Below are 22,229 nucleotides of genomic sequence, written 5' to 3' on the forward strand. Positions count from 1 at the left end.
AATCACATGAGACTGGCGTTACGCGAGCATGCGAGGCAGGTGGGACCAAGCTGCAATATGCAGGTGTGAACAAATGGAGTTGTGTCATCAAGTTTGCTCCCCATTGTGTTCGGATAATTAAATGTGATCTCAGGTTGTGTAACCTTCGGTTATGAGGTCCTCGACTCTTGTGCAAGACGCAGTAACTGGGCCAATGCCTCAAGCACAAGATTTCGCATGTGTGTGGCGATGCTGCGATTCGAAAATCCATATTGATTGGAAGTATATCTTTTCTATCATTTCTATTGCGCACACATGTCGTAATCTCCGCCTGGAAAATAGTCAGTAAATTGCCGTGCCAGCAAAATATGATCGAACTCACCTCTGCCTGTGTGGATACCACCACTCACAAGAATATCAGCACCTGTCACATAAGCCGCTGCATCGCTCAAGAAGAAGATTGCTGCGGGCGAAACCTCATCAGGCTGTCCTATCCGGCCCATCGGAGGAGCTGTCTGCATGAGGTCGCCACACGCCTTTGTCGTGTGTTCGCGTGCACCCCGTGTCTGATTCGTTTCGATAAAGGCTGGGCTGATCGAGTTGACGCGAATGCCTTTAGGTGCCAGCTCCGCAGACAGTACTTGCGACAGCATTTTGATGGCTCCCTTGGAACAGTTGTAGCCTGCCATTCGGTAGCCTGGAAGGTTGACGTGTGCTGTGATACTGGCGATAAAAACGACACTGCCTGGAGTGCCTTGCTTTTGCATTTGCTTTACTGCAAGTTGTGCTGCAAACATGGAACCGAGAGTCTAGATGGTGTGAGCATGAGCTTGAATTGCCATTTGGAGTTAGACTTACGTTGACCTGCAACACTTTTTCAACCTCTTCCCATTTCTGGTCAACAAATGGCTTGTCAATGGCAATACCAGCAGCTGTTACAATGCCATCAATCGTGCCAAATGACTGCACCACCTTCTCAAAGGCCGAGGTCAACTGGGACTCATTGCTGACGTCTGCCTGGAAATACTCTGCTTTCACTCCATACTGCTTGGCCAAGCCGAAGACATCCTCGAGAGGAGTATCTCGCAAGTCGATAACTGCAACGTTGCCACCAGCGTCTGCAATGTCTTTTGTGATACTGTATCCTACACTCAAGTCAGAAATGAGGCCAAGGCGTAGTGTTGCGGCCATATGTACCGATGCCCATGGCACCTCCGGTCACCACATAGTTGCGGCCCTTCAACGAGAACTTCGATGCAATGCTTGCTGCCATGTTTTCTGGGAGTCGAGTTGTGATCTGGGCAAGTCGAACAGGTGCAAGCCAGTCTATGTCTATAGTCGAGACTTTCCCTTCAGAAGATCCTCGCGGTACGTCCCCACTTCTTCCTGACTTGATGCGTTGAATTTGAACGGGATCTCAAATGCTTCCTTCTCTACTGGTAGCTAGGATCCGATGTCGGCCAAGGCGGGCAGCTATAACAATTTGCTCTTCCTCGTCAGCTTCCACAATATCTCACGCCGCTGTTTCGCTATCGCGGAGTCTCGCGGCTGTTCGTATTCCTGCGGGCGTGATACAGTCCTGTAATGCGGTCTACAGCTGGCAGTGGCAATGGAGCAGGTGACTCGGACCGCGCTCTCTTCAGAGCTGCGCCTTCTGCCGCTGCCATCGCGGGGAGCACTTGGCCCTGCAGGTACCACGTTTTGTTATCAGAGTTCGACGGTCGACCGCTGATCCGTGTCTTCTGGAGAAGCGACTGGAGGTGAAGTCGAGATTGAAGTGGGGTAGCGCAGAAGTGGATCACGGACCGCGCACTTGGGACTCTGGCTTTGCCCTAGCACGTCTGTGCCAGCCTGGACTGGGAATCGAGTTGCACCCACCGAAAAGGATTCTACCGAGTGTGCCGAGATGCCAACCAGGCGATTTTCCCCTCAAGAAGAGCGGCGGCATGGCTGCTGCGTCGCGTGTTTCTTATCAGTCCAGGAGGCAGATATCCGGGCTTGTATTCTATCCTAAAGGCAGCAGGCTGGCGGCGCGTAGATATCAAGGCCATTGAGACTCGGAACAGACATTGCTCAGAAGGCACCCTTTTCATCTCGCCCTCAGCTCTGAAATTTGCCCCGATCATAATTTAGAGTGCTCAACATGGCTGACAAACATGACATGGTCGTGGTCGGAGCTGGTCAGTCACGCAATCCCCATCGTTTCACGCACTCAACATACTGAATATGATTCGCAGGCTGGTTTGGGTTGGCGGCTGCGAAGACATATATTGAGCTCCATCCTACAGAGGACATCCTCGTCCTAGAAGCAGAAAGCAGCTGTGGCGGAACATGGAGCGAGAACCGCCTGTATCACGGGCTGAAGTCCAACAATCTTCACGGCTCCTACGAATATCCTGATTTCCCAATGGTGCCAGAGGTAAGCTTGCCTGACTGAGGATCTCGACTCTGGAAGCCATGCACTAATATTGCCACACATGCAGGAATATGGCATCACACATTCAGATCACATTCCCGGCAAGGTACTACATAAATACCTAACAGACTTCGCCAAGAAGTTCGGAGTCTTTGAACGAACTCGATTCCTGACGAGAGTAAACTCCTTGGAGCCAACCTCGGACGGCGGCTGGAAACTGGAGACCGAGTCGGGTGATAAACAAACGAGCGTCCTCACGAAGAAAGTCATCGTAGCGACTGGACTCACTTCATCACCCAACTTTCCGATCTATCCTGGAGCTGAGTCGTTCAACGCACCATACTTCCATGCTAAAGATTTCTGCCGCCAAGGAGAAACAATCAAGACATCGAAGCGCGCTGTCGTTGTAGGAGGTGCCAAGTCAGCATTCGATGTGGCATACGCATATGCTGAGCAGGGCGTGCCTGTGGACCTTGTGATCAGACCCAGTGGCAATGGCCCAGTGTGGATATCATACCCATACGTGATGGGAGGCAAACGACTCGAGCAGCTATTGCACGTGCGATGGATGCAGCTTTTCTCGCCGTGTCCTTGGGGATCTGAATCAGGCTGGCTAGCAGGCAAACTAAGGAACTTTCTACACGGCACAGCTGTGGGACGTTTCATCGTGGATAAATTCTGGGCTGGCTTGAGCGGCGAAGTTGTCACACAGAATGGCTATGACAACGACAAGGAACTCGGTAAAATCAAGCCTTGGAACCCTGCCTTCTGGATCGGAAGCGGCCTCAGCATTCACAACTACGACAAGGACTTCTTCGACATGATCAAACGAGGCGAAGTGCGCGTACACAACGCAGACGTCGAGCGTCTCACAGACCACACAGTACATCTCACAGACGGCACCGAACTTAAAACCGACGTCCTTGTCTGCTCCACCGGCTGGCGAAAAGAACCCTCAATCCGCTTCCTCAACTTCGGCACAGCTGGCATCGGTCTCAAAAAACCTCGTCCAGAACAATCCAAACTCGCAACAGAATACGACGAGAAAATTCTATCGCTATATCCCCGCCTTCGTACTCAACCTCCCCTCAACTTCAAACCCAAGAACGACCCTTTCCGCCTCTATCGCTTCATGATCCCACCCGCTCGCATCGAAGACCGCAACATTGCCTTCGCTGGAATGGTCTCATCTGTCTCAACTTCCATTTGCGCTTCCGTTCAAGGCCTCTGGATCTCCGCTTTCCTCGACGGCCGTCTAGACCGCATTGCAGAAACAGAAGAGGATATCACCAAGGAAATCATGCTGCACACACAATGGGGTAAGCTCCATCAGATCCTAAGTCTCCAAAATAATTGTAACAATCAAGCTAACTTTGTGACCTTGTAGGTAAGTGGCGATACCCTACTGGCTATGGAGCAAGTCTTCCCGATTTCGTCTTCGATGCTATTCCTTACACGGATCTTATGATGAAAGATCTGGGTTTGAAAGTGAATAGGAAGAATGGCTGGGCGGATTTCACGCAGCCTTATGGTCCTCCAGATTATCGCGGATTTATTGATGAGTGGGTTGAGAAGCATGGTGCGACGAAATCGTGATCGACTGGATCTGTCCAAGTCTGAACCCGTCATGTACTCGAGCATTTGTATATACCCCCAAAAGACAGTTTATGAAACCTGTTTTGCAAATCATGTCCTGTTCTTCGCGCGTGTGATATGAAGTCTAGTTGAAGGCTTACATATGTCGATCATCACACAGCCCAGCAAGATCTTGAGCGGAACACGTACTCGAACAGTTCAGGATCGTGGAGTCAAAATTTCTCAACCACGCTCGCGAAAACTGAACAATGAAGCAACAAAATCTTGCATTGAATTCGTGAATTTCGTTGTTACCTATACACACCGCTTATCATTGCATCAGCATCCCTACTCTCAAACCTCCCTCGCCTTATACTCAAACATCCCATTCGACGCCACAGAATTCTTATCCCGCATCTTATTCGTCGTATCCGTTCCAGCAACAGGCAACGTAACCTCATACTGCTTAGTATTACTATACACGACGCCATTGCCATTCACATGCCCATTCGTCCCATTCGTCGCCGCAGCAGGTACTTCGACTGTCAGAGGCAATGTCTCTGGTAGGACTCCAATTTGTCGTAGTGCAGAAGCTTGATCCCAGCTGATATGCTCGTGATAGAGGCGATCGCCGCGGATGTTAACGACTGCCATCATGGGGATTTCGACATATTTGTATGTGGGCGGGACACCGGGGAAGCTAGACAAGGCAAAAATGTTAGGCATGTGATATGAAGGTGGGTGTAGAGAGGTTTGGGGAGGACTCACAGCCAATCCGGTGTCTTATCGTGCGTGAATTTATAGATAAATTCATCCACGACTCTGTCAATTCCTACAGTTCGACTGATGAGTTCAAGCTCGGTGTCGTCTGGGTTGCTGAAGATGAAGTGATCGCGGTAGAAATTCGTCAGCTTTTTGCGGCCGATGCCTCCGGTGAGCTGCGAAGTTTCTGTCAGCAAATTCGTTTTGGAGGCCCATAAAAGTGGTGTCTCATACCGTCGGGACATGATTGACATATGGCTCATCCACCATCGTCGCCATCGTATGCTCAACATTCCTATTCTCAAATTCATAGTACGTATGCTCATCCCACAGCAACTCAAGGTCAAAATAAGGTCCATTCATTCTCGGCTTGAAAAAAGACAGATTTCTTGAATGCGAAACAGCTTCCGTAGCATAATGAAAGTCCTCATAAAACGGTACTGGAAAAGAACTCGACTCCGTCGTAGCATATTCGTAAATTTTGCTGTTGGCAGTAGCCGTCGACTTTGTCTCCGATTTGCCGGCCAAATGGTATATCGTAGGCACAGAAGCCTGTGTAGAGATCTGCTTGAACTGCGAAGCCTTTGCGTATATTGCTGCGACAACGATGCGATCTTTCAGAGACTCCACAGCGGAAGCGGATTTGGACCACAAGTCTGTGTCGTAGCAGATGAGGCCCATTTTGTCTTTTGGTTCGCATTCAGTACAGCTTTCCAGAGCTTGCACGGCAGCTTTGAGAGCTCCGGATGAAGCATTTGGTCGAATTTCAGCAACACAATATCCTTCTTCGGCCCATTTCATTCGTAGTGAAGGGATGCCATCTTGAATTTCGACAGGTGCGGCTCGTTCGTCGTTTGGTGCGAGAATGATCATTCCAGGTCCATGGCCCCTTCTTGAAAGCGGTTTGAGAAGTGTCACGCCTTCCGTTACCTGCTCTGGCTTTTGAGGTTTCACCGGCACAGGTGGTGATGACCCGTAGGCGAATTCTGGAATTGCAGTCATCGTGTCGGTCTTGCTTGTACAGTCGCCCTGCCGGGGTGTTTGATCGATGCGCAATTGTGCTATGCAGCTCGCACTTCACAAGTACTTGTGGTCTTCGAATTCTTTGAGCGTGGCCAGTAGCCCTTTGTGGTGATGTCGAAGATAGCACAGTGGATTCTGCAGGGATTTGTCAATGATGCTGACCCAATGGCCCACACTGGCCAGACCAAGGCGCTCGGCTGCTTCAACGCCACCTTCAGCTCCGCGAACTCAGTTCCGCATAAGCAACACCTGTGGAGGTGCATTAGCCGAACGTGGTCTACGAGCATCCTGACGTGCAACATCCGATGATATGTGTCTGCATTGAAAGCAGCACCCGGGTCGCCCATGTGACGCGACACAGCCCAATGTGCACGCAGTACGGCTTATCTATTTGCTGGGAAATGCTCTGCTACCACAGAGCGCCCGTGGAGAGCAAATTCGGAAACAAGTGCATCAGCCGATGAGCGTGAACGGCAATGCCGCACTGCGTGTTCGGGGAGAAATGCCCTCCGAAAGTCCTATCTCTCTAACAGCATCTGAATTACATTATCAAGTGAATGATTGCCTGGAGAACCTATCCTTCAGCTTCCCCACAATCGGAGACCCCATCTCGAACGTCTGCGTGAGCCTCCTTCGACTGAACCTTGGACTGTCAACCTCCATCGTGGTGCTGCCAGTCTGCTTCTGGCTGTCCACATAGAAATGCTCGCCATCTCTGTGCATCTTCCAGCTGGTCTTGTACATCTCTCCACTTGGACCAGACCCACAACTGCCAGCCAACTCGTAGCTCGGAGGCGAATTGACTGCCAATGAGAACAGATGCACCGGCTCTGAGAAGTCCGTGTACCAGTCCCGATGGCAAAGGAAATAGGCCAGTATAGCTGCGTTGATCACAAATACGGCCACAAGCACAACGTAAAATGGCTTTTGCAATGCTGCTGACCCTCCGCTGGCGTACTGCTGGATGCGTACCGAGGCATTGAAGTACTGTGGGGACCCATCTATGACCGCGTCTGTGTAGTTCCAGAACATTGTGAAAGGTGTGTCCATTGAGCCTTGCAGTAAAGTGTTCCCTGCCAACACTGCAAGAGCCTCTGCTGTGGACGGTAAAGCTTTACTGAGAGTTTCAGTTGTAACGATGAGTTGTGAGAGTAGCCGTGCATTCGATGCATTGCCGTTGTTTAGGCCAGCGTTCAGAGAAAGACTGCGTGCCCATTCACCACCAATATTGACCCAGTCTTTACTGAGTGTGGCATTGCCTTGCAAAGCAGTGGGCTCACTTCGGATGTACTCCAGGGAGTCGCCGGATTCGCAGACAGCTTCCATACTACCTCCAGAGATACTTGCATTGTATGAGCTAACACAATTTGGCGTGAGACCCGCTTTCAGCTGACAGAGTGCATAGTTCTTGCCCTGCGTCGTTGTGCCGTTGGGTCCGCCAGGTATCTCAGTGGGATTCCCATTCGCGTCCTTTGGGCCTCCTTTGAGGAGAAGATAGATGGACGTCGCTCCCCAGGTGGCGCTCAGCCCTATCGTGTCGTTCAATAGCGTGTTGTAGTCACTTGGTAGCCGCGGGAACACCGGCGGGAAGTTATTTGGTCCCCATTCGGGACCCCAATGAAAAATATCCTGAAGCTTCTCATCCCAACCTGTCCGGTTCGTGAGGTCTGGGCTCGTTCCACTGAAATCCGCACATCTTGGCCATGCCCCGTTCGATTCCCAAGTATCTTCGTCACAAGCAGACTCGTTTCTGCCTTCCCACAGGGTGTACACGAAAGGTTGCAGCATCGTTTCATCCATCGTCAAGCAGAGTACGTTCACCATCGGCGATGGTACAGAGGCCCGTATGTTGTACAGTGCACCTTGGACTTCGGACGGCTGCATTATGTCGTTCGCCGGGTCAATCGCAGCCTGCACAATGCCCATGTGTGGCATGGCCATGGTCACATTGTTGATGATATAACCCTTATAAGCGTCCTGAGTGACGTTTCTATGCTCGATCCAAGGCGCGGCCACAGTGGTATTGCCGTTGAATTGAGCGTATCCCGGAGGCCTTGTCCGCAAGTCATCTGTTGCATTTCCGTAGCCCAGGGCGTGATCTCGCCAAGTGGCAAGGTACGTATGGAAGTTGCTGAAGGCATTGGCCGCATACTCGATCTGTAAGCAGGTGGTCATGGAAGCATCGCGGCTCGCATCGCCAAACTCCGTATCGTACGCGGATTTGATGGGCGTCTTGCAATTTTCCGCGATGTAATTCGGGTTCGCATATGACGATTTCACCATTCCCTGTAGCAATTTGGACTCAAATTTCGGAAGCACTAATTGAGGTTGCACAAGAGCCGTGGCGGCCGAGGTGTACAGACTGAAATCTATCAGCACTTCCGGGGCCTAATGTCGAAGGGGAGAACTTACATTGCGAACAGTGCTGCAAGGAACGAGACAATGCCAAGAAAAGATATTCCAGCATATTTCACGCTTTCCCATTGTGTGAGCATTGTGCCAGGTTGCAGAATCCATGCTCGCATGTTCAGCTCAGCGAGGGTGATGCCTCGGGCACGTTCAAGTTTGAACGCGCGACGTGCCAATGCTTGGCCAATGAAGGCTACCACGACGGTGACAAAGGAGAGTTCAATGAGTTTGGCGAAGAATGAAGTGAGGAACGCAGCCGATGAGGGCGTCAATGAGCCGCCATTGCGTATTTTGCGCCCATATTTTGGTCCTTTTATGGCGATTATCAGGAAGATGAGCGAGAAAACAGTCGCGAATATGGCCAATGTCAAAATGGTCATCGATATCCAGTTGCTGAATCGTCCGTGCTTGTATGATTTCTTGCTGGGACAGTGATTGTGCGGCGCAAACTCGTTGTAGGCTGTGCGGACCGACAGCAAGCCAGCATCTGATTTCGCATAGATTGATGGTGCTCCAGATTGAAGTGACGTTCGCGAAGCATGATGCTTAGGGTCGTAAGATATATCGAACGACTCTTCGAACTTGGTAGAACCAGTCATGGCCGCACTCGAGGACGCTGAATAGGGAGTGTAACTCTGGTCCATCCGGCTCGAGTTCCTTGCTGAAGCGCTTTGCTGTGGTGTCGCGGGTGTGATGTCTGCTTGATGATCTCGAGTGCCTCCTGAGATAATGCCTAGTCCGTGATTGCGCCTGGTATTGTCATTGGAGTGTCGCGCAGAAATCTTCTCTTCCTCCGCCGCCATGGCTGTGGTCGCCTCTGTCGGCGGAGTGTCGCTGAAGGAAACTGTCGGCACCCTCTGATATCCCGGGCGATGTCTTGGGGACGTGACAGTTGGTGAAGTCGGACCGGCAGCTGGTATTGGTGATGCATCGTTCAGAAGTCCGCGCTGCTCGGCGCGGTCAGGTGTCGACATCGTTTGCGATGCCTCGTACTCAAATCAAATATTCACATGCGCATCGCGCTAAAGCGGCAATACGCACGTCGTTCGGTCCGGTCGACGGCGGCTTGCAGATTGTCACTCGTTTCAAGACGCAGGATGTCTTTGTGCGACGCTGATGAAACGAAGAAGTGCAGCGCGGTTGAGTGTTTGAAGTTGAGCGAAATATGATGGCTGGAGGGCTGTGTACATCCAGTATGTACCAAGGATCACAGCCTCAGCCTTTGTGGCGGCAATAAGGCTGTAGCTCGCGTGTGTCTAGACTGGGACTGTCATGCGCTCGCTGGACTGAGGGTGCACACCGCGTGGATTTGCTCCAGAATCGGGGATGGCTTGCAGTAAAGGCGTGAATGGTTGGCCGCAGCTGCATACACAAGGCTGTGCTCACCCGCTTGATTGCTGGACTTGCAGGAGGAGATCTTCAGTACTTCGGACTCTTCTCTGGACGAAGTCGAGGTGTCAGGATATGTGCAGCTTGTCAGCTCGGTGGGATCCTGCTCCAGAAGTGATGCGACGAAGGAACGGCCGGTCGCCATTCCCATTTCCATTGAGAGAGCATCCTGCGAAGCACATGCACGCCAAGCACGCCTCATGTCGCTGCTGGAGCTCGAGCATTGGACATGTATCTGCTGCCAATGAGGCTAGTCTGATCCATGGCGTGAAAAGTGTTGTCAAAATAGCTTGCAGGTGAGATGTTGGTCGAGTCGGAAATCGAGCTCGGGAGCACGGCGGGACCTGCTTTCGGCCACGAAAATCCAGCGGGCAGGCGCTGACCAGCTCACAGGCCTCGTCATCTCTTCATCGGACTTCCATCAAAGGCAACATGACCTTGTGCTCTTCTTTTCGTCATACTGAAGCATTGCGTCACGCAAAGATCGAGCGCACTGGAATCGAGCATTCGGGACGCACGGGAACAACTCCGAAACCTCTCCACGCCATTGACACGCCCGTGGAACATTTTCTATCTGCAAACAAAGATGCTGCTGAAGGAACCGAAATTGTGGAATTGCAGCAATATAGCGATTTCAGCCTCTGACATAATTCTTCAAAACTCCAGCATGGCCATGTTGCTGTCTCAACACTTAGCTGAGTGCTATTCCGACACAACCGAGACGTGCTGCAACTGCATCTCGAGCACCGGTCAACATACAATCGCAAGAACAAAGCCAAGAGATCAAGACTCGTCTCCGCCTCCTACATGTCCTCATGCCTGACCCGCTGACCGTCATCAAGAGAGCTATCCACGAACTGTCGATCAATCTTCTGGAGATCTCGCACAGAATCGATGCTGACATCGTTAAGTCTGGTGAACTCTTGGTCACTCATCGGATGCTTGAAGCCACTGATGAACCACCTGATACCCTCGGTGCAATTCGGCGTCGTCAAACTACCAGAGTAAGTCCAGTACTTGTTGGTGTGGGCATCATTGAAAAATTCAGAGAAGTTCAATGCGATCTCTATTCTTGTGTAGGGATCTTTGACTCCAGGCCATGCTAGAGAACCATTGCCAAGCACCGAGCTGAAGAAGTTGCTGTAGCCGCCGTGGACCAGTGGTACACCGAAGACTGCTTTTGGCCCAGAGCCATCGCCGAAGACGAAATGGATCTCGCCAGCAGTTCTGCCGCCGATGACTGCGTGCTCAGAGCTGGGAGTGTGGGTATGCCATCTTTAAGAAGGTAAGCTATTATCTCGGTGATCAAAAGTCTGCTCGAAACTACACTTACTGCAATAAACTGTATGCTTGGCCATCAAAGTGCAATGCAGGTGCGTGTGCTTGGGCCTTCGGGTTCCACTCTGGACCAAAACAACGATTGAATACCCAGCCGTCTACGCTATGGCCTCCCGGAAACGCAAACGATGGCTTGTGGAGCGTGGACCACGGAGCGTTCGAGAGATCAATCGGTGACTGATGATGGCCGCTGGCACACTGCCTTGACTCGAAATGCAACTCGGGCCACTTCTCTTGGTGCTGATAATCGAAGGTGTGGCACCCATGGCCGTGGTCATTATCGAAGGCATTCCATTCTCTGTCAATAACAAGCGGACTTCCCAAAGCACATCCTGTGATACAGGCAAGGGCAGCGAAAGAACCAAGTGGGAAGAGATACATTCTGCTCGTGAGTGACTTCCGGACGAGCTGGGACTTCGCCAGCTTTATGCTGCACCCAGACTCGATCCCTTCTGGCGCCATCTCCTGTTATCAATGGCAAGCTGTTCGGCGTGCCCGTGGCCAAGATCGTCAGCCCATCTTGGATGCAGATATGGCTCGCCTACGCAAAGCCATTGTGGCCTTAGCGGCTAGCCGACAGGTTCGAGATCACTCATGTGAAATGCAAAGCTGCACGCCGAGTGAAGACAGCTTCATAGTCGTTCGCCGTGCGGCACCTTCCACTTACGGATCGTGCACGAGAGTGTGGCCCTATATCAGTCAATCATTGGACTTGAATTCAGCCACTGCCTAAAACGCCAAAGGGACAGGGCTGGCTGACAGGTGCTGATGGCGCTCTGGGCGGGCGAAGTTCCTCGACCTCACGTAGCCTGATGTACTGCGGCTCTACCTAGGTGCGATCCTTGAGGCCAATCTCTCTAGTCTTGAGTCTGGAGCGAGCAATGCTCGATTACACAATTCCATTGTCGATTCGCAAAATTTTGCTCGTTGGTCTGGTATGGGTTTCCTGATCATGCCACGAGGTGTATGCAAGCGATCAAAATGCTCGGCATGCTTGTTTCAGCCGAGCTGAAGTACGCCTCAGCCATACCAGGATCGATGCTGGCGCATGTCTAGCTTGAGTTCTGCGAGACCGCAACAGATGTATCGAAACGAGAACCTCAAATTCTAGCAGCTGCTGCCGAATCACCGTGCTGCAAGATTCTTCTTCAGCGCCTCTATCTCTCCATCATTCAACTTACAATACTCCCGCATATATTTCTCCGCCCCGCCAAACTCTTTCTCTATCATATCTATCGTCGCAAGCATATTCTCCTTCTTACTACTCGTCATATTCGCTACCCCTTCCGGATTTCCCTGCAACGCAGGATTTCTCAAAAGCCTCTCCGTAAACAACGGCTTCAAATGCGCCAACCCCTGATCCGTCAACGCATACTCCTCAGCAATAACCTCTCTATCCATCCCAACCAACAACTTCAACAACGCCACAACCACACCCGTCCGATCTTTGCCCGCAGTACAATGTACCAAACAAGGCTTCGCGTCCGGCGCAGCTAAATGTCGAAAGATTTTCGTGTAGGCTTCGGGAGCAGCGAGGAGGATGTCTGTGTAGGCTTTTACGAAACCTTCACTACCTGCGAGAGTGTATTGTTTGTAGCGGAGGGCGACTTGTTCAGGCCCGTAGTCTTGTGCTGCGAAGACGGGAGTCCAGTAGCGTTTTATGTTGTGTTCTGCGAAGGGGTCTGCGGCGTCGACGTCTGCGCCTTGCCATTCGGGGCCGTCTCTTTGGATTTCGGGGAGGGAGCGGAGGTCGAAGATTGCGGATATGCCTAAGCGATTGGAGAATCGAATTAGTATTGACCTTGAGATGGATTCTGCGCGCTCAGATTCCAACCTACTCAGATCGTTGCGCAGTAGCTGCATGCCCTCTGCTGTCGTCTTACTCGGGTCCGCAGACCTATAGACCAGACCTTTCCTAAAAGTCTTCCCATCGCCTGCATCTCGAAAGTTCGCGGTCCCTGGGACGTCCACGAATGGAGGAGAGGGTAGATCGAACGCCATGGTGAAGATGGAGCGATGAGAGAGGAAGCGTAAGAAACCAAACAGCTGTAGTGAAGTTATGCCGTTCAATCAGCCGACCTACCGGTGGTATACATGCGATCGCGCCGCGCGCCGCGCGGTCAAGAAATGTACATTGTCTAAAGACGGCATCTCTTTCGTACGATAGACGTACGATACAGCCTATCAGTTGCGTCTGCATGGAAGGGAAAAAGGCAGAACAGGATGGGGGAATAACCGAACACTCTGCACGTGCGGCGCGGAGGGATGGATGGATGCGGGCATGCAGATTGACTTTCTGGAAAGCCGCCTTGTGCCGGGACCAGCCGCTGGAGGAGACCTCGACAACGACTGCTCTGCTCTTGCTAGAAATAACAGATGCGATCTGACAGCACTTATCTTCCATCTTCATATCATTTGGAATCTTCCGGGCTATCAAGAGCTGTCCGGTATGAGAGCAGAATGCCCCGAATGCCATTGCACAGTTCGTGACATTTCAAGCCCGAGTCAAGCGGATACTTCTCCGCCATTCTCGGCCTGCTTCTGTCCCAACGTCCTGCGTTGGTGACAAGCCACGCAACGAAGAGAACGTGTTCTCCATCTGCAAAGTACAGTCTGTTTGTGCCATGTGGCTGACAAGCAATTCCAACTCTCCAACATGAGTCGTCCATTATTGCGTGATACATCTTGGCACGCCGTAGGCCGCATTTCTGCCAGGGATTGAGGGCGGATGTTGCGAGCGTTTCTTGAGGTGAGCGATATGCATAGCCTTGTGCTACGCCATGTATAAACCTCCTTCGTGCCAAGAGAGGGCAGAATACACTGATCGAGGAGCAGAATTGCATACTGGACGAATGCTGCCAACAACCTCGAATCGGTCATGTTGACTGCACGGCATCTTCTATTCATGGCTATGCGAAGAATGGAGACTAGTGCTCGAAGATCCTTGAGGGAGTCCACTTGATGCGGGTATAGTCATATCACGATGTTACTATATAAACAGAGGCAGGAGCCAGCCTGATCGCTTTTCGATCGCTCTCATATAGAAAGTCCTCGGCAAGACTTCACAATACCGTCAAGATGGTGAAACTACCAAACATCATCTTCATGATGGCTGACGACCATGCAGTGTGTACAAGATCATTGCACATGAGCAGCAAATATACTGATGGAGGTTTCACCAGGCCAAATCGATATCTGCTTATGGACATGGCATAAACTACACACCGAACATCGACCGGCTGGCTACCGAAGGAGCAAGATTCGATCACTGTTATGTTACGAACTCAATCTGCACACCAAGCAGAGCTGCTATCTTGACCGGCATGCACAGGTAAGCCAACACAGTCGAAGAAAGGCTCTATATCAAGTCCATGGAAGCTAATTATAGACACCAGCCACGCCAATGGCGTCTTCACGCTCAACGATAAAATCAACAATCGTCTCCCAAATGTTGCCAAGAGCCTGAAGCAGGGCGGATACCAGACTGCCATGATCGGTAAATGGCATCTTGGCGAAGGCAGCGAGCACCAACCTTCCGGCTTCGACTACTGGAATGTTGTGCCCGGACAAGGCGATTACTGGGATCCCGACTTCATCGAAAACGGCGAGGAGATCACCAAGACCGGTTACGCTGTAGACATCGTTACAGACATCGCCCTCGACTGGCTCGAAAGCAGGAACAAATCGCAACCATTCTTCATGATGTATCACCAGAAAGCTCCCCACAGAAGTTGGGAATGGCATCCACGATACGCAGATCTCTACAAGGACCCGATCAAACTGCCCGATACTTTCACAGATGATTACAAGAATCGAGCGAATGCTGCACGAGAGGCCGAGATGCGTGTGGCGGATGACCTGACTTATTTCGATCTCGGCCTCGTTCAACCTCAAGGAGGCCAGGAAGTCGGCGCTCTATTCTTCCCTGGCACTTCTCTCGAACGCAAAGTTCCTAATCCCACAGACCCTCGTAACCTAACATTAACGGATGCAAACACTGGCGAACTCTTCCGTTTCGAGACACAACAACAACTCGCCGAATTCAAATTCCAGCGCTACATGCAACGATACCTCCGAGTCGTACAATCCGTAGACGATAACGTCGGCCGAATGCTCGACTGGCTCGATAAAGAAGGTCTTACGAACGATACCTTAATCATGTATACCTCCGTAAGCCCACCTTTCCCCTACCACACGGATGACCCGCTAATCTCCTCCCCCTCCTCCCCAGGACCAAGGCATGTTCCTCGGCGACCACGGCTGGTTCGACAAACGTTTCATCTACGAAGACTCCTTCCAAATGCCCCTCTTGGCCCGCTACCCTCGCGAAATCCGCCCCAACACAATCGTCAAAGACATCGTCCAAAACGTCGATTTCGCAGCCACAATGCTCGACGTCGCAGGAATTCGTACACCAAGTTACATGCAAGGAAAATCTTTCCGAAGTAGTCTTCAAGGAAAGACGCCTGAGGAGTGGGACCAGTTGGCGTATCATCGATACTGGATGCATCGGGATGCGATTCATAATTCTTATGCGCATTATGGGGTGAGGGATGAGAGGTGGAAGTTGATTTATTGGTGAGTTTGAACTTTTTTTTCTTTGCGTCTGGGATGCAGTGATGATGCTGACTCTGTGGTATCAGGTACAACTTAGGTTTGAATAATACAGGCACACAAGCTGGAGGAGAAGATCAGGAATGGGAGTTATTTGATACGCAAGAGGATCCCTTGGAACTGTTTAATGTGTACAATGAGCCAGGTTATGCTGACATTGTCAAGACGATGACGAAGAAGTTGGAGAATAAGATGTTGGATATTGGTGATATCTGGGTTCATGATGTCAGTCCGGATGAGGCACGAGGCATCGAAGACAGAAGAGTCTCGGAAGAATTGAAGAAAGCGAAGAGAGATGCCGTGAATCATTAAATAAAATCTGAGAAGCTCGTAGTAGACTAGCGAGTGGGTGCGTCAAGCAGGAGCGACCTGCTCGAACGATATCAAGCCAGGTTCTGAATTGTAACTTCGTTACTCAGTGGGTATCATCCTCGCTCATCCATCACGACGTCTTCCACTGTCCTGCGTTCTCAGCGCCCTTGCCAACAGAATCGGCCCCATCCTTGACACCACCAGTCACGCCCTTGAGGCCATCACCGACTGCTTTGGTGCCGGTAGTATCTACGGAGTCAACGTTCGTTAGTATGGTCGTCCGAAGCGATGTCAGTAGGACGACTCACTGTTGATGGTGTTGCCGAGGCCTTCGCCAGCTGTGCCCACGAGGCCGCCAGCGGTCTTGACAACGCCGCCAGTCAGGTTGCCGAGCGTGGAAGTGACGCCCTTTGCAGCGCCTTCAGCTCCACCGTTGTTGGATTGTCCGACTGGCATATTGGTAGAGGATGGTCGAAGTTGAGTTGCTGTGCGAATGTCAGTGCATGTCAAGAGTGTTGTAGTGGCTCGTCAAGGTCGTACTAAGTTGTTGATCTGATTGTCTTGTGAAGAGGTGTCAGGTCGCTTAGTTGAGCCGCCTTCAATCAATCTGCTACTTCTTGTCGTTCTTTTATGTCTTGTGGTTCGCATTGATGATTGTTGCACATAGCAAGCTGTCCAGTCGGTTCGACGTCATACGTGGCTAATGACGTTCAGTGCATGTGGGTAAGTCGACGCGCTCCACGCGGGCGCAGCAGTTTTGTGTAACCCAACGTGTTTTCGAAACCTGCCAAGCAAATATTTGGCGAATGTGGTTGGGCAGAAGCCGGTGCTGGGACTGGAACTGGTTTTGCTGGCTATGTGTTGCCAACTTTATGAGCAGATAGCGAGACCCTATTGCAGAACGAAGAGAGTCGCAGTCTGCTCTGAAGTCATCCTACCTCTTACGATGCTGGAACACAGCCTGCTGGAAGAGCGTGCCAAGGGTCTATGATGGAGCTGAGGAATGGGTAGCACTCAACGCTGCCATGGTCGTACTTCCTATGGAACACAGCCTTGAATTCGAGCTTCCGACAGAGGACGCGATTCGTGACGATAGGAGCTGGACTGCGATGATCCGAATGGCACTTTGAATTCTTCAGCATCTCCAACATGAACCTGTAGCAGCGTCTTGGGGGCTGTCGTAATGGAGGCGGTGTTCTTTCACGTCCTGAGCAAGGCGTTTGCGCAACGTGGCAGAGCCAATGGTCAGACAGCACCGTGGTGGACGTGGGCGAGCGAACCACGGTTCTCCAAGCAGAAACACGTGCTGTGACGCGCTTGTCGACGTTATAGACACGTTGGCGGCGAGGTGGACCAGTTGTGGAAGCAGTCGGGAGAGCGTTGAAGCCAAGTGTGTCATTTCCCAGGCAGCACTTTCATCGCCGGGGAACTGCGCGCGCTGAGCATCGACAGCGGGCGGCGAGGCGAGAGGAGCGTGCCTTCCCTGATGCCATGCGACGCGGTGCACGTGGTGAAGACGAGCAGTGCGCGCAGTGCAGTGCCTGCCGCGTTGTTCACGCATGCCGTCTTCTTGACTGCAGAAGAAAAGGCAAGAGCGAAAGCGGACTAGCGCGCGATTTCGACAAGGGGCTTATGGCGCGCGTTGCGTATAAATCAGTTCATAATTGGACCGCGCCCGCCCCTCTGATCAGAGGTTTCTCCGCCGCACAGCTCTGCCCTTACTCCTGCCTCAGGCACCCCTCCAACCCTCCACCTCTTCGTCTCTGTTTCAGATCTCGGCTCGGCGCGCGCCTGGTCCGTCTTCGCAAGTCGCAACACGTCTTGCTGCGGCGGTCGCATTTCAAAAAGACAAAGCAGCGCGCCGGCGCTGGTCGCCGGCCAAGCTTCGAGTCAACCGTGGTGTCGCGAAGCGCACCAGGAAGCAGCACGCAATGGAATACCGGCCACAGAGCCCTGACCTGTCCGGGTTGTCCACCGAATCCTCGTATCGGCCGGTCAGTCCGCAGCTGGGACAGCTTGGGGAAATTCCCATCTCTGGTTCCCCGTCCTTTGTGCCACAACAACACTTCTTCAACAACAATAACAACTACGCCGACTTCCAGACACCCGTCACCTCCTTTCCACAACAATCGCCGCAGACCTACCACTACCAACCACAACCGCATCCCGGTATGCCGCCCACGACGCGACGAAAACAGGTCAACTACGCCGAGCAACCCGACGACGATGATGACTTCATGCCCGATGCACCTACTGCCAAGAAGGCAAGACGAGTGAAGCAAGAGCCGATGGATCCCTTTCACAACGGTGCATTCGAGCCAGTACCCTCACCCGCGCCCATCAAAAGCGAGCCCAACAAAGATCCGACACTGGGTTGTCAGATCAAGACTTCGTTCCCAGTAGCACGCATCAAGCGTATCATGCAGGCGGATGAAGACATCGGCAAGGTCGCTCAAGTGACCCCGACGGTCGTCAGTCGTGCCTTGGAGCTGTTCATGATCAAGCTCATTTCAGCGGCTGCACACCAGGCACGAGGTCCTGAAGGGACTAGTGGGGCAGGAAAAGGCCCTAGGAGGGTGTTGGCACAGCATTTGAAGAAAGCAATCGCCTCGGATCCACAGCTCGATTTTTTGGAAGAAATCGTAAGCAAGGTGCCAGATGCGCCAACGAAAGCAAAGAAAGAGGCAGGCAGCGACTCTGAAGACACCAAGCCCAAGAAGAAGGGGAGAAAGAGGAAGGACTCGGGCGATGACTTCTGAACCAAGGCGGACTGATCACGAATGACTGTAACGATACTCCGCCATGGCCTACTGATTTCTGGGGGCCACTCGAAGACTGGCATGCGAAGTGCTTTGCCGTCGTCGAGAGACTTGCTTCGATCGAAGCACATATCTGCAGCGGTGTCATCTGACATCGAAGTGGACGTTTTGCAGCGCACAAAAACGTACCTGCCCTTGCTATCAGTCGCATCTATGCTGAGAACGCTGGCCTACGAACCACGGGGAACGACATCCATCATGAGCGATCCGAGCATCTTGGCGGCACGATGAAGGGTATGGATATTAGGACGGTCCTTATGGATACGCTTGACGATGGTATGATGCCAAGATGCATCTCATTTACGACTCGTTCTCGCGCCGCTCTGTCACGAAGTCCGACGGCACTTTCGACGAGGTCGTGCACGGCCGTCCTGTCAACAGAATTGGTGCCTACGGCTGCAAGTCTTTTATACTTGTTCTTTTGGCACCGGTCTTCGGGCGGCGGGCTCTCCTACCCGAATAGGCAGGGGAAGCCTACCCGCGTCTGCCGTTTACCTTGCCTGCCCCGCACCTACTCCAGGCGCACCAGATGAGGAGCGAATATATAGAACATTCGATACGTCAAGGCCTATTCAAAGACCGCTATTCACAAACTACTCGTCGTCTTCTGACCCATCGTGTGGCTACTGACCGGCGCGTTATTATTTACAGAACATTGCACACCGCAACCATGGTTACCCAACAAAAGAGTCTCAAAGACGTGAAGAACCAGAAACTACTGCGCACCCAGGGCCTCATCAATGGCGAATGGATCTCCTCGTCCTCTTCCAAAGCCACATTCGATGTCATCGACCCGGCCACCCTCGACCACCTCGCCACTCTCCCCGAAATGAACAAGACCGACGTATCCCAAGCCATCGACGCCGCCCACACAGCCTTCAAATCCTACAAAAAAACCACAGCTCGCTCCCGCGCCCGTCTCCTCCGCAAATGGAACGACCTCTGCCTCTCCAACGCCGACGACCTCGCCCTAATCATGACACTCGAAAACGGCAAAACCCTCACAGAATCCAAAGGCGAAATCCTCTACGCCTCTTCTTTCCTCGAATGGTTCGCGACCCAAGCTGAAATGACTCACGGCGAAGTCGTCCCGCCCGCGAATCCTAATCAGAGAATCGTGACGTTTAAGCAACCTGTTGGTGTAGCGGCTTGTCTTGCTCCGTGGAATTTTCCTGCTGCGATGATTACGAGGAAGTGTGGTGCTGCTTTGGCGGCGGGTTGTACGACTGTTTGGAAACCTGCGGGTGAGACGCCGTTGACTGCTTTGGCGTTGGCTGTGCTCGCTGAAGAAGCGGGGTTTGAGAAGGGTGTGATTAATGTTATAACGAGTTTGACAACTGTCGCTGAAGTCGGAGAGGAATTGTGTACGAATCCGAAAGTTCATAAGGTATCTTTCACGGGGTCTACGAGGGTGGGGAAATTATTGATGAAGCAATGCTCGTCAACGTTGAAGAAACTCTCGTTGGAATTGGGAGGGAATTCGCCTTTTATTGTGTTTGATGATGCGAAGATGGAGACAGCGGTTGAGGCGGCTGTTCTTGCCAAGTTTCGGAATAGTGGACAGACTTGTGTCACGGCGAATCGCATTTTCGTTCAAGCGGGGATTTACGAGGAGTTTGCAAAGCGCTTAGCGGAAAGAATTGGGAAGATGAAAGTCGGTGCTGGGACGGAAGAGGGTGTTTTCGTGGGCCCTTTGACGCATGATCGAGCTGTGGAAAAGGCAATGAAACATATCGAAGATGCGAAAAAATTTGGCGGGAATGTTGTCCTCGGAGGCGCACCAGCTAAAGAATTCGGAAAAGGGTATTTTCTGCAACCTACGCTGATTACGAATATGTCGGAGGAGATGATTACGACGAGAGAGGAGACTTTTGCGCCTGTTATGGGGTTGTATAAATTCGAAACTGAAGAGGAGGTTATTGAGAGGGCGAATGATTGTGATGTTGGATTGGGGAGTTTCATTATTACGGAGAATCAGGCGAGGAGTTGGAGGGTTGCTGAAGCACTTGAGGTTGGAATGGTCGGAGTCAATGTCGGTATGCTGAGCGCGTGTGAGTCTCCGTTTGGTGGCGTGAAGGGGTCGGGGTTTGGCAGAGAGGGTGGCACGCAGGGGATTAATGAGTATTTGGTCACCAAGGCTATGCTTATTAATGTTGCAAGTGAGTTGCACGTCACTTGAGATATGTGTGCACCTGGCTAACGCGAGCAGATTAAATCTGTCGCTCCGTTCGGTCGAGCTCTTGTAATGGAGAGCGTTTTTTCTGGGGATTGCCTTGGAAACACATAAAATCGGACAGACGACGGAGAAGCTGGGCTTCACTTCACCTGCGCGCATCGCGCACATCCCTGTTCAATGGCTTGCGCTAGCGTGGAAAATGATATGACAAAAACTTTGGAAGCTTGCACGTTCTTCCTCTCTCCAGCAACGATCGAAAACATACTGATAAGTGAAATTTCTTCTTTTTGTGCGAGCTGTTTGGCGGCGGCGGAGGAGGATGATGAGGACAATAACGAGAAAATAGCAATGGAGGTACGCGAAGTTATTCCACAGCTCTGTCGCTGTCGAGGACCTTGTCCGTCACTGGAAACCATTGGCCTTCGTGGAGTCTGTACCGCAGACGAGCGCCACGCTGAGAGTCCGGCCTGTCTTGATCACGCTCCACGTTTTCGTTTCTACGAGGCCGCAACAGTCCATCGATGTTGCCGATGGGCATAGACATGTTGTGCTGTCGCCAGAGTTAGCCGTCGGAGGCAAGTTCTGTGGATTGAGGTTCGTGCTGATGGACGTGAAAGTATGCAGGTCGGCACGTCGGCGGGAGGCGGTGGCAGCTGTCAACTATGCGCACATGCCACTTATCCAAAACATCACCATAGACCTCTTCGCCCAAAAGATCAGAGAACTTCGTACTTTACCCGACCGCTGGGGCATCGAATCCCTCTGGCGAAGAACTCACCCCGGTTGCCATCTCCGCGCCCTCCTCGTCGAGCTCATCCGCGCAACGTTTATCAACGATAATCAAAAATACCGCTCTCTGATCTGGAATTCTCTCGTCGGCGGCAACAGCGCGACCCCAGAGGGACTTGTTTCTACGATACAAGAATTAGAGACAAGCGGATACGGAATCTGAGTGAGCGGTTGAAGCATGAGGAGAGTGGACGCTATCTGCTCATGGCGTTTAGCAATGATCAATTTGTGTAAGATCGACTTACGATCCATTCGCGGAGATTGCTTACAAACACCCCAGCGAGCACGCCGAGCGCGCCTTGGAGTTGTTCAGAACACTTAGCGATACTCCCAAGCCTAGGCGCCTAATACAACGCGCCCAGAGCATCCTTGAAGCTGCCAGAAACGACTTCACTAACGGCCATAACGATATGTTCTCATCGACTGAAGACAAAGACGCCCGCGATGACGAGGAAGAAGGTGAAGAGGAAGAAAGCGCTGAAGTCCTAGAGTTCGACCTCGTAGCAATCGTACACGAGTGTGAAGCCAAAGTCAGACAAGAGCGAGAGGAGGAGCAACTTGAGCAGGAGCAACTTGAGGAACATCTTCAGTGCCGACTCGAAATATAATCTTGAGAATTCGCCAACAA

At 51.9% G+C, this 22,229-nt stretch overlaps 10 protein-coding genes across 10 annotated transcripts; 4 read left to right on the forward strand and 6 right to left on the reverse strand.

Moving 5' to 3' along the window:
• Nucleotides 1-281: 281 nt before the first annotated feature.
• RHO25_009924 (uncharacterized protein) lies at nt 282-1,252 on the reverse strand (the record flags this gene model as incomplete). The annotated part of the gene is made up of 4 exons (XM_023601445.1): nt 282-310; nt 362-788; nt 838-1,124; nt 1,177-1,252. The coding sequence occupies 4 exons, from the start codon at nt 1,250-1,252 to the stop codon at nt 282-284; spliced, it is 819 nt and encodes a 272-aa protein (XP_023454135.1).
• An 870-nt stretch (nt 1,253-2,122) lies between these two features.
• Nucleotides 2,123-3,991, forward strand: RHO25_009925 (uncharacterized protein; the record flags this gene model as incomplete). The annotated part of the gene is made up of 4 exons (XM_023601446.2): nt 2,123-2,159; nt 2,217-2,398; nt 2,463-3,714; nt 3,783-3,991. The coding sequence occupies 4 exons, from the start codon at nt 2,123-2,125 to the stop codon at nt 3,989-3,991; spliced, it is 1,680 nt and encodes a 559-aa protein (XP_023454136.1).
• Nucleotides 3,992-4,324: 333 nt separating this feature from the next.
• On the reverse strand, nt 4,325-5,734 carry RHO25_009926 (uncharacterized protein; the record flags this gene model as incomplete). Its single annotated transcript, XM_023601447.2, has 3 exons — nt 4,325-4,670; nt 4,739-4,908; nt 4,967-5,734. 3 exons carry the CDS (start codon nt 5,732-5,734, stop codon nt 4,325-4,327), a joined length of 1,284 nt encoding a protein of 427 aa, XP_023453171.1.
• A 570-nt stretch (nt 5,735-6,304) lies between these two features.
• Nucleotides 6,305-9,138, reverse strand: RHO25_009927 (uncharacterized protein; the record flags this gene model as incomplete). Its single annotated transcript, XM_023601448.2, has 2 exons — nt 6,305-8,117; nt 8,168-9,138. 2 exons carry the CDS (start codon nt 9,136-9,138, stop codon nt 6,305-6,307), a joined length of 2,784 nt encoding a protein of 927 aa, XP_023453175.1.
• Nucleotides 9,139-10,356: 1,218 nt separating this feature from the next.
• Nucleotides 10,357-11,272, reverse strand: RHO25_009928 (uncharacterized protein; the record flags this gene model as incomplete). Its single annotated transcript, XM_023601449.1, has 2 exons — nt 10,357-10,828; nt 10,887-11,272. The coding sequence occupies 2 exons, from the start codon at nt 11,270-11,272 to the stop codon at nt 10,357-10,359; spliced, it is 858 nt and encodes a 285-aa protein (XP_023454131.1).
• Nucleotides 11,273-12,016: 744 nt separating this feature from the next.
• Nucleotides 12,017-12,892, reverse strand: RHO25_009929 (uncharacterized protein; the record flags this gene model as incomplete). Its single annotated transcript, XM_023601450.2, has 2 exons — nt 12,017-12,660; nt 12,730-12,892. The coding sequence occupies 2 exons, from the start codon at nt 12,890-12,892 to the stop codon at nt 12,017-12,019; spliced, it is 807 nt and encodes a 268-aa protein (XP_023454132.1).
• A 1,077-nt stretch (nt 12,893-13,969) lies between these two features.
• Nucleotides 13,970-15,817, forward strand: RHO25_009930 (uncharacterized protein; the record flags this gene model as incomplete). Its single annotated transcript, XM_023601451.1, has 5 exons — nt 13,970-14,017; nt 14,074-14,222; nt 14,287-15,061; nt 15,123-15,469; nt 15,535-15,817. 5 exons carry the CDS (start codon nt 13,970-13,972, stop codon nt 15,815-15,817), a joined length of 1,602 nt encoding a protein of 533 aa, XP_023454133.1.
• Nucleotides 15,818-15,947: 130 nt separating this feature from the next.
• On the reverse strand, nt 15,948-16,273 carry RHO25_009931 (uncharacterized protein; the record flags this gene model as incomplete). The annotated part of the gene is made up of 2 exons (XM_023601452.2): nt 15,948-16,066; nt 16,126-16,273. 2 exons carry the CDS (start codon nt 16,271-16,273, stop codon nt 15,948-15,950), a joined length of 267 nt encoding a protein of 88 aa, XP_023454134.1.
• Nucleotides 16,274-17,748: 1,475 nt separating this feature from the next.
• RHO25_009932 (uncharacterized protein) lies at nt 17,749-18,576 on the forward strand (the record flags this gene model as incomplete). The annotated part of the gene is made up of 1 exon (XM_065603231.1): nt 17,749-18,576. One exon carries the CDS (start codon nt 17,749-17,751, stop codon nt 18,574-18,576), a length of 828 nt encoding a protein of 275 aa, XP_065459303.1.
• Nucleotides 18,577-19,306: 730 nt separating this feature from the next.
• On the forward strand, nt 19,307-20,850 carry RHO25_009933 (uncharacterized protein; the record flags this gene model as incomplete). Its single annotated transcript, XM_023601454.2, has 2 exons — nt 19,307-20,795; nt 20,846-20,850. 2 exons carry the CDS (start codon nt 19,307-19,309, stop codon nt 20,848-20,850), a joined length of 1,494 nt encoding a protein of 497 aa, XP_023453981.2.
• Between the last annotated feature and the right edge of the window lie 1,379 nt (nt 20,851-22,229).

The sequence above is a fragment of the Cercospora beticola genome, chromosome 6 (assembly GCF_033473495.1).
Source record: "Cercospora beticola chromosome 6, complete sequence".
In the NCBI taxonomy this organism is placed as follows: Eukaryota; Fungi; Ascomycota; class Dothideomycetes; order Mycosphaerellales; family Mycosphaerellaceae; genus Cercospora; species Cercospora beticola.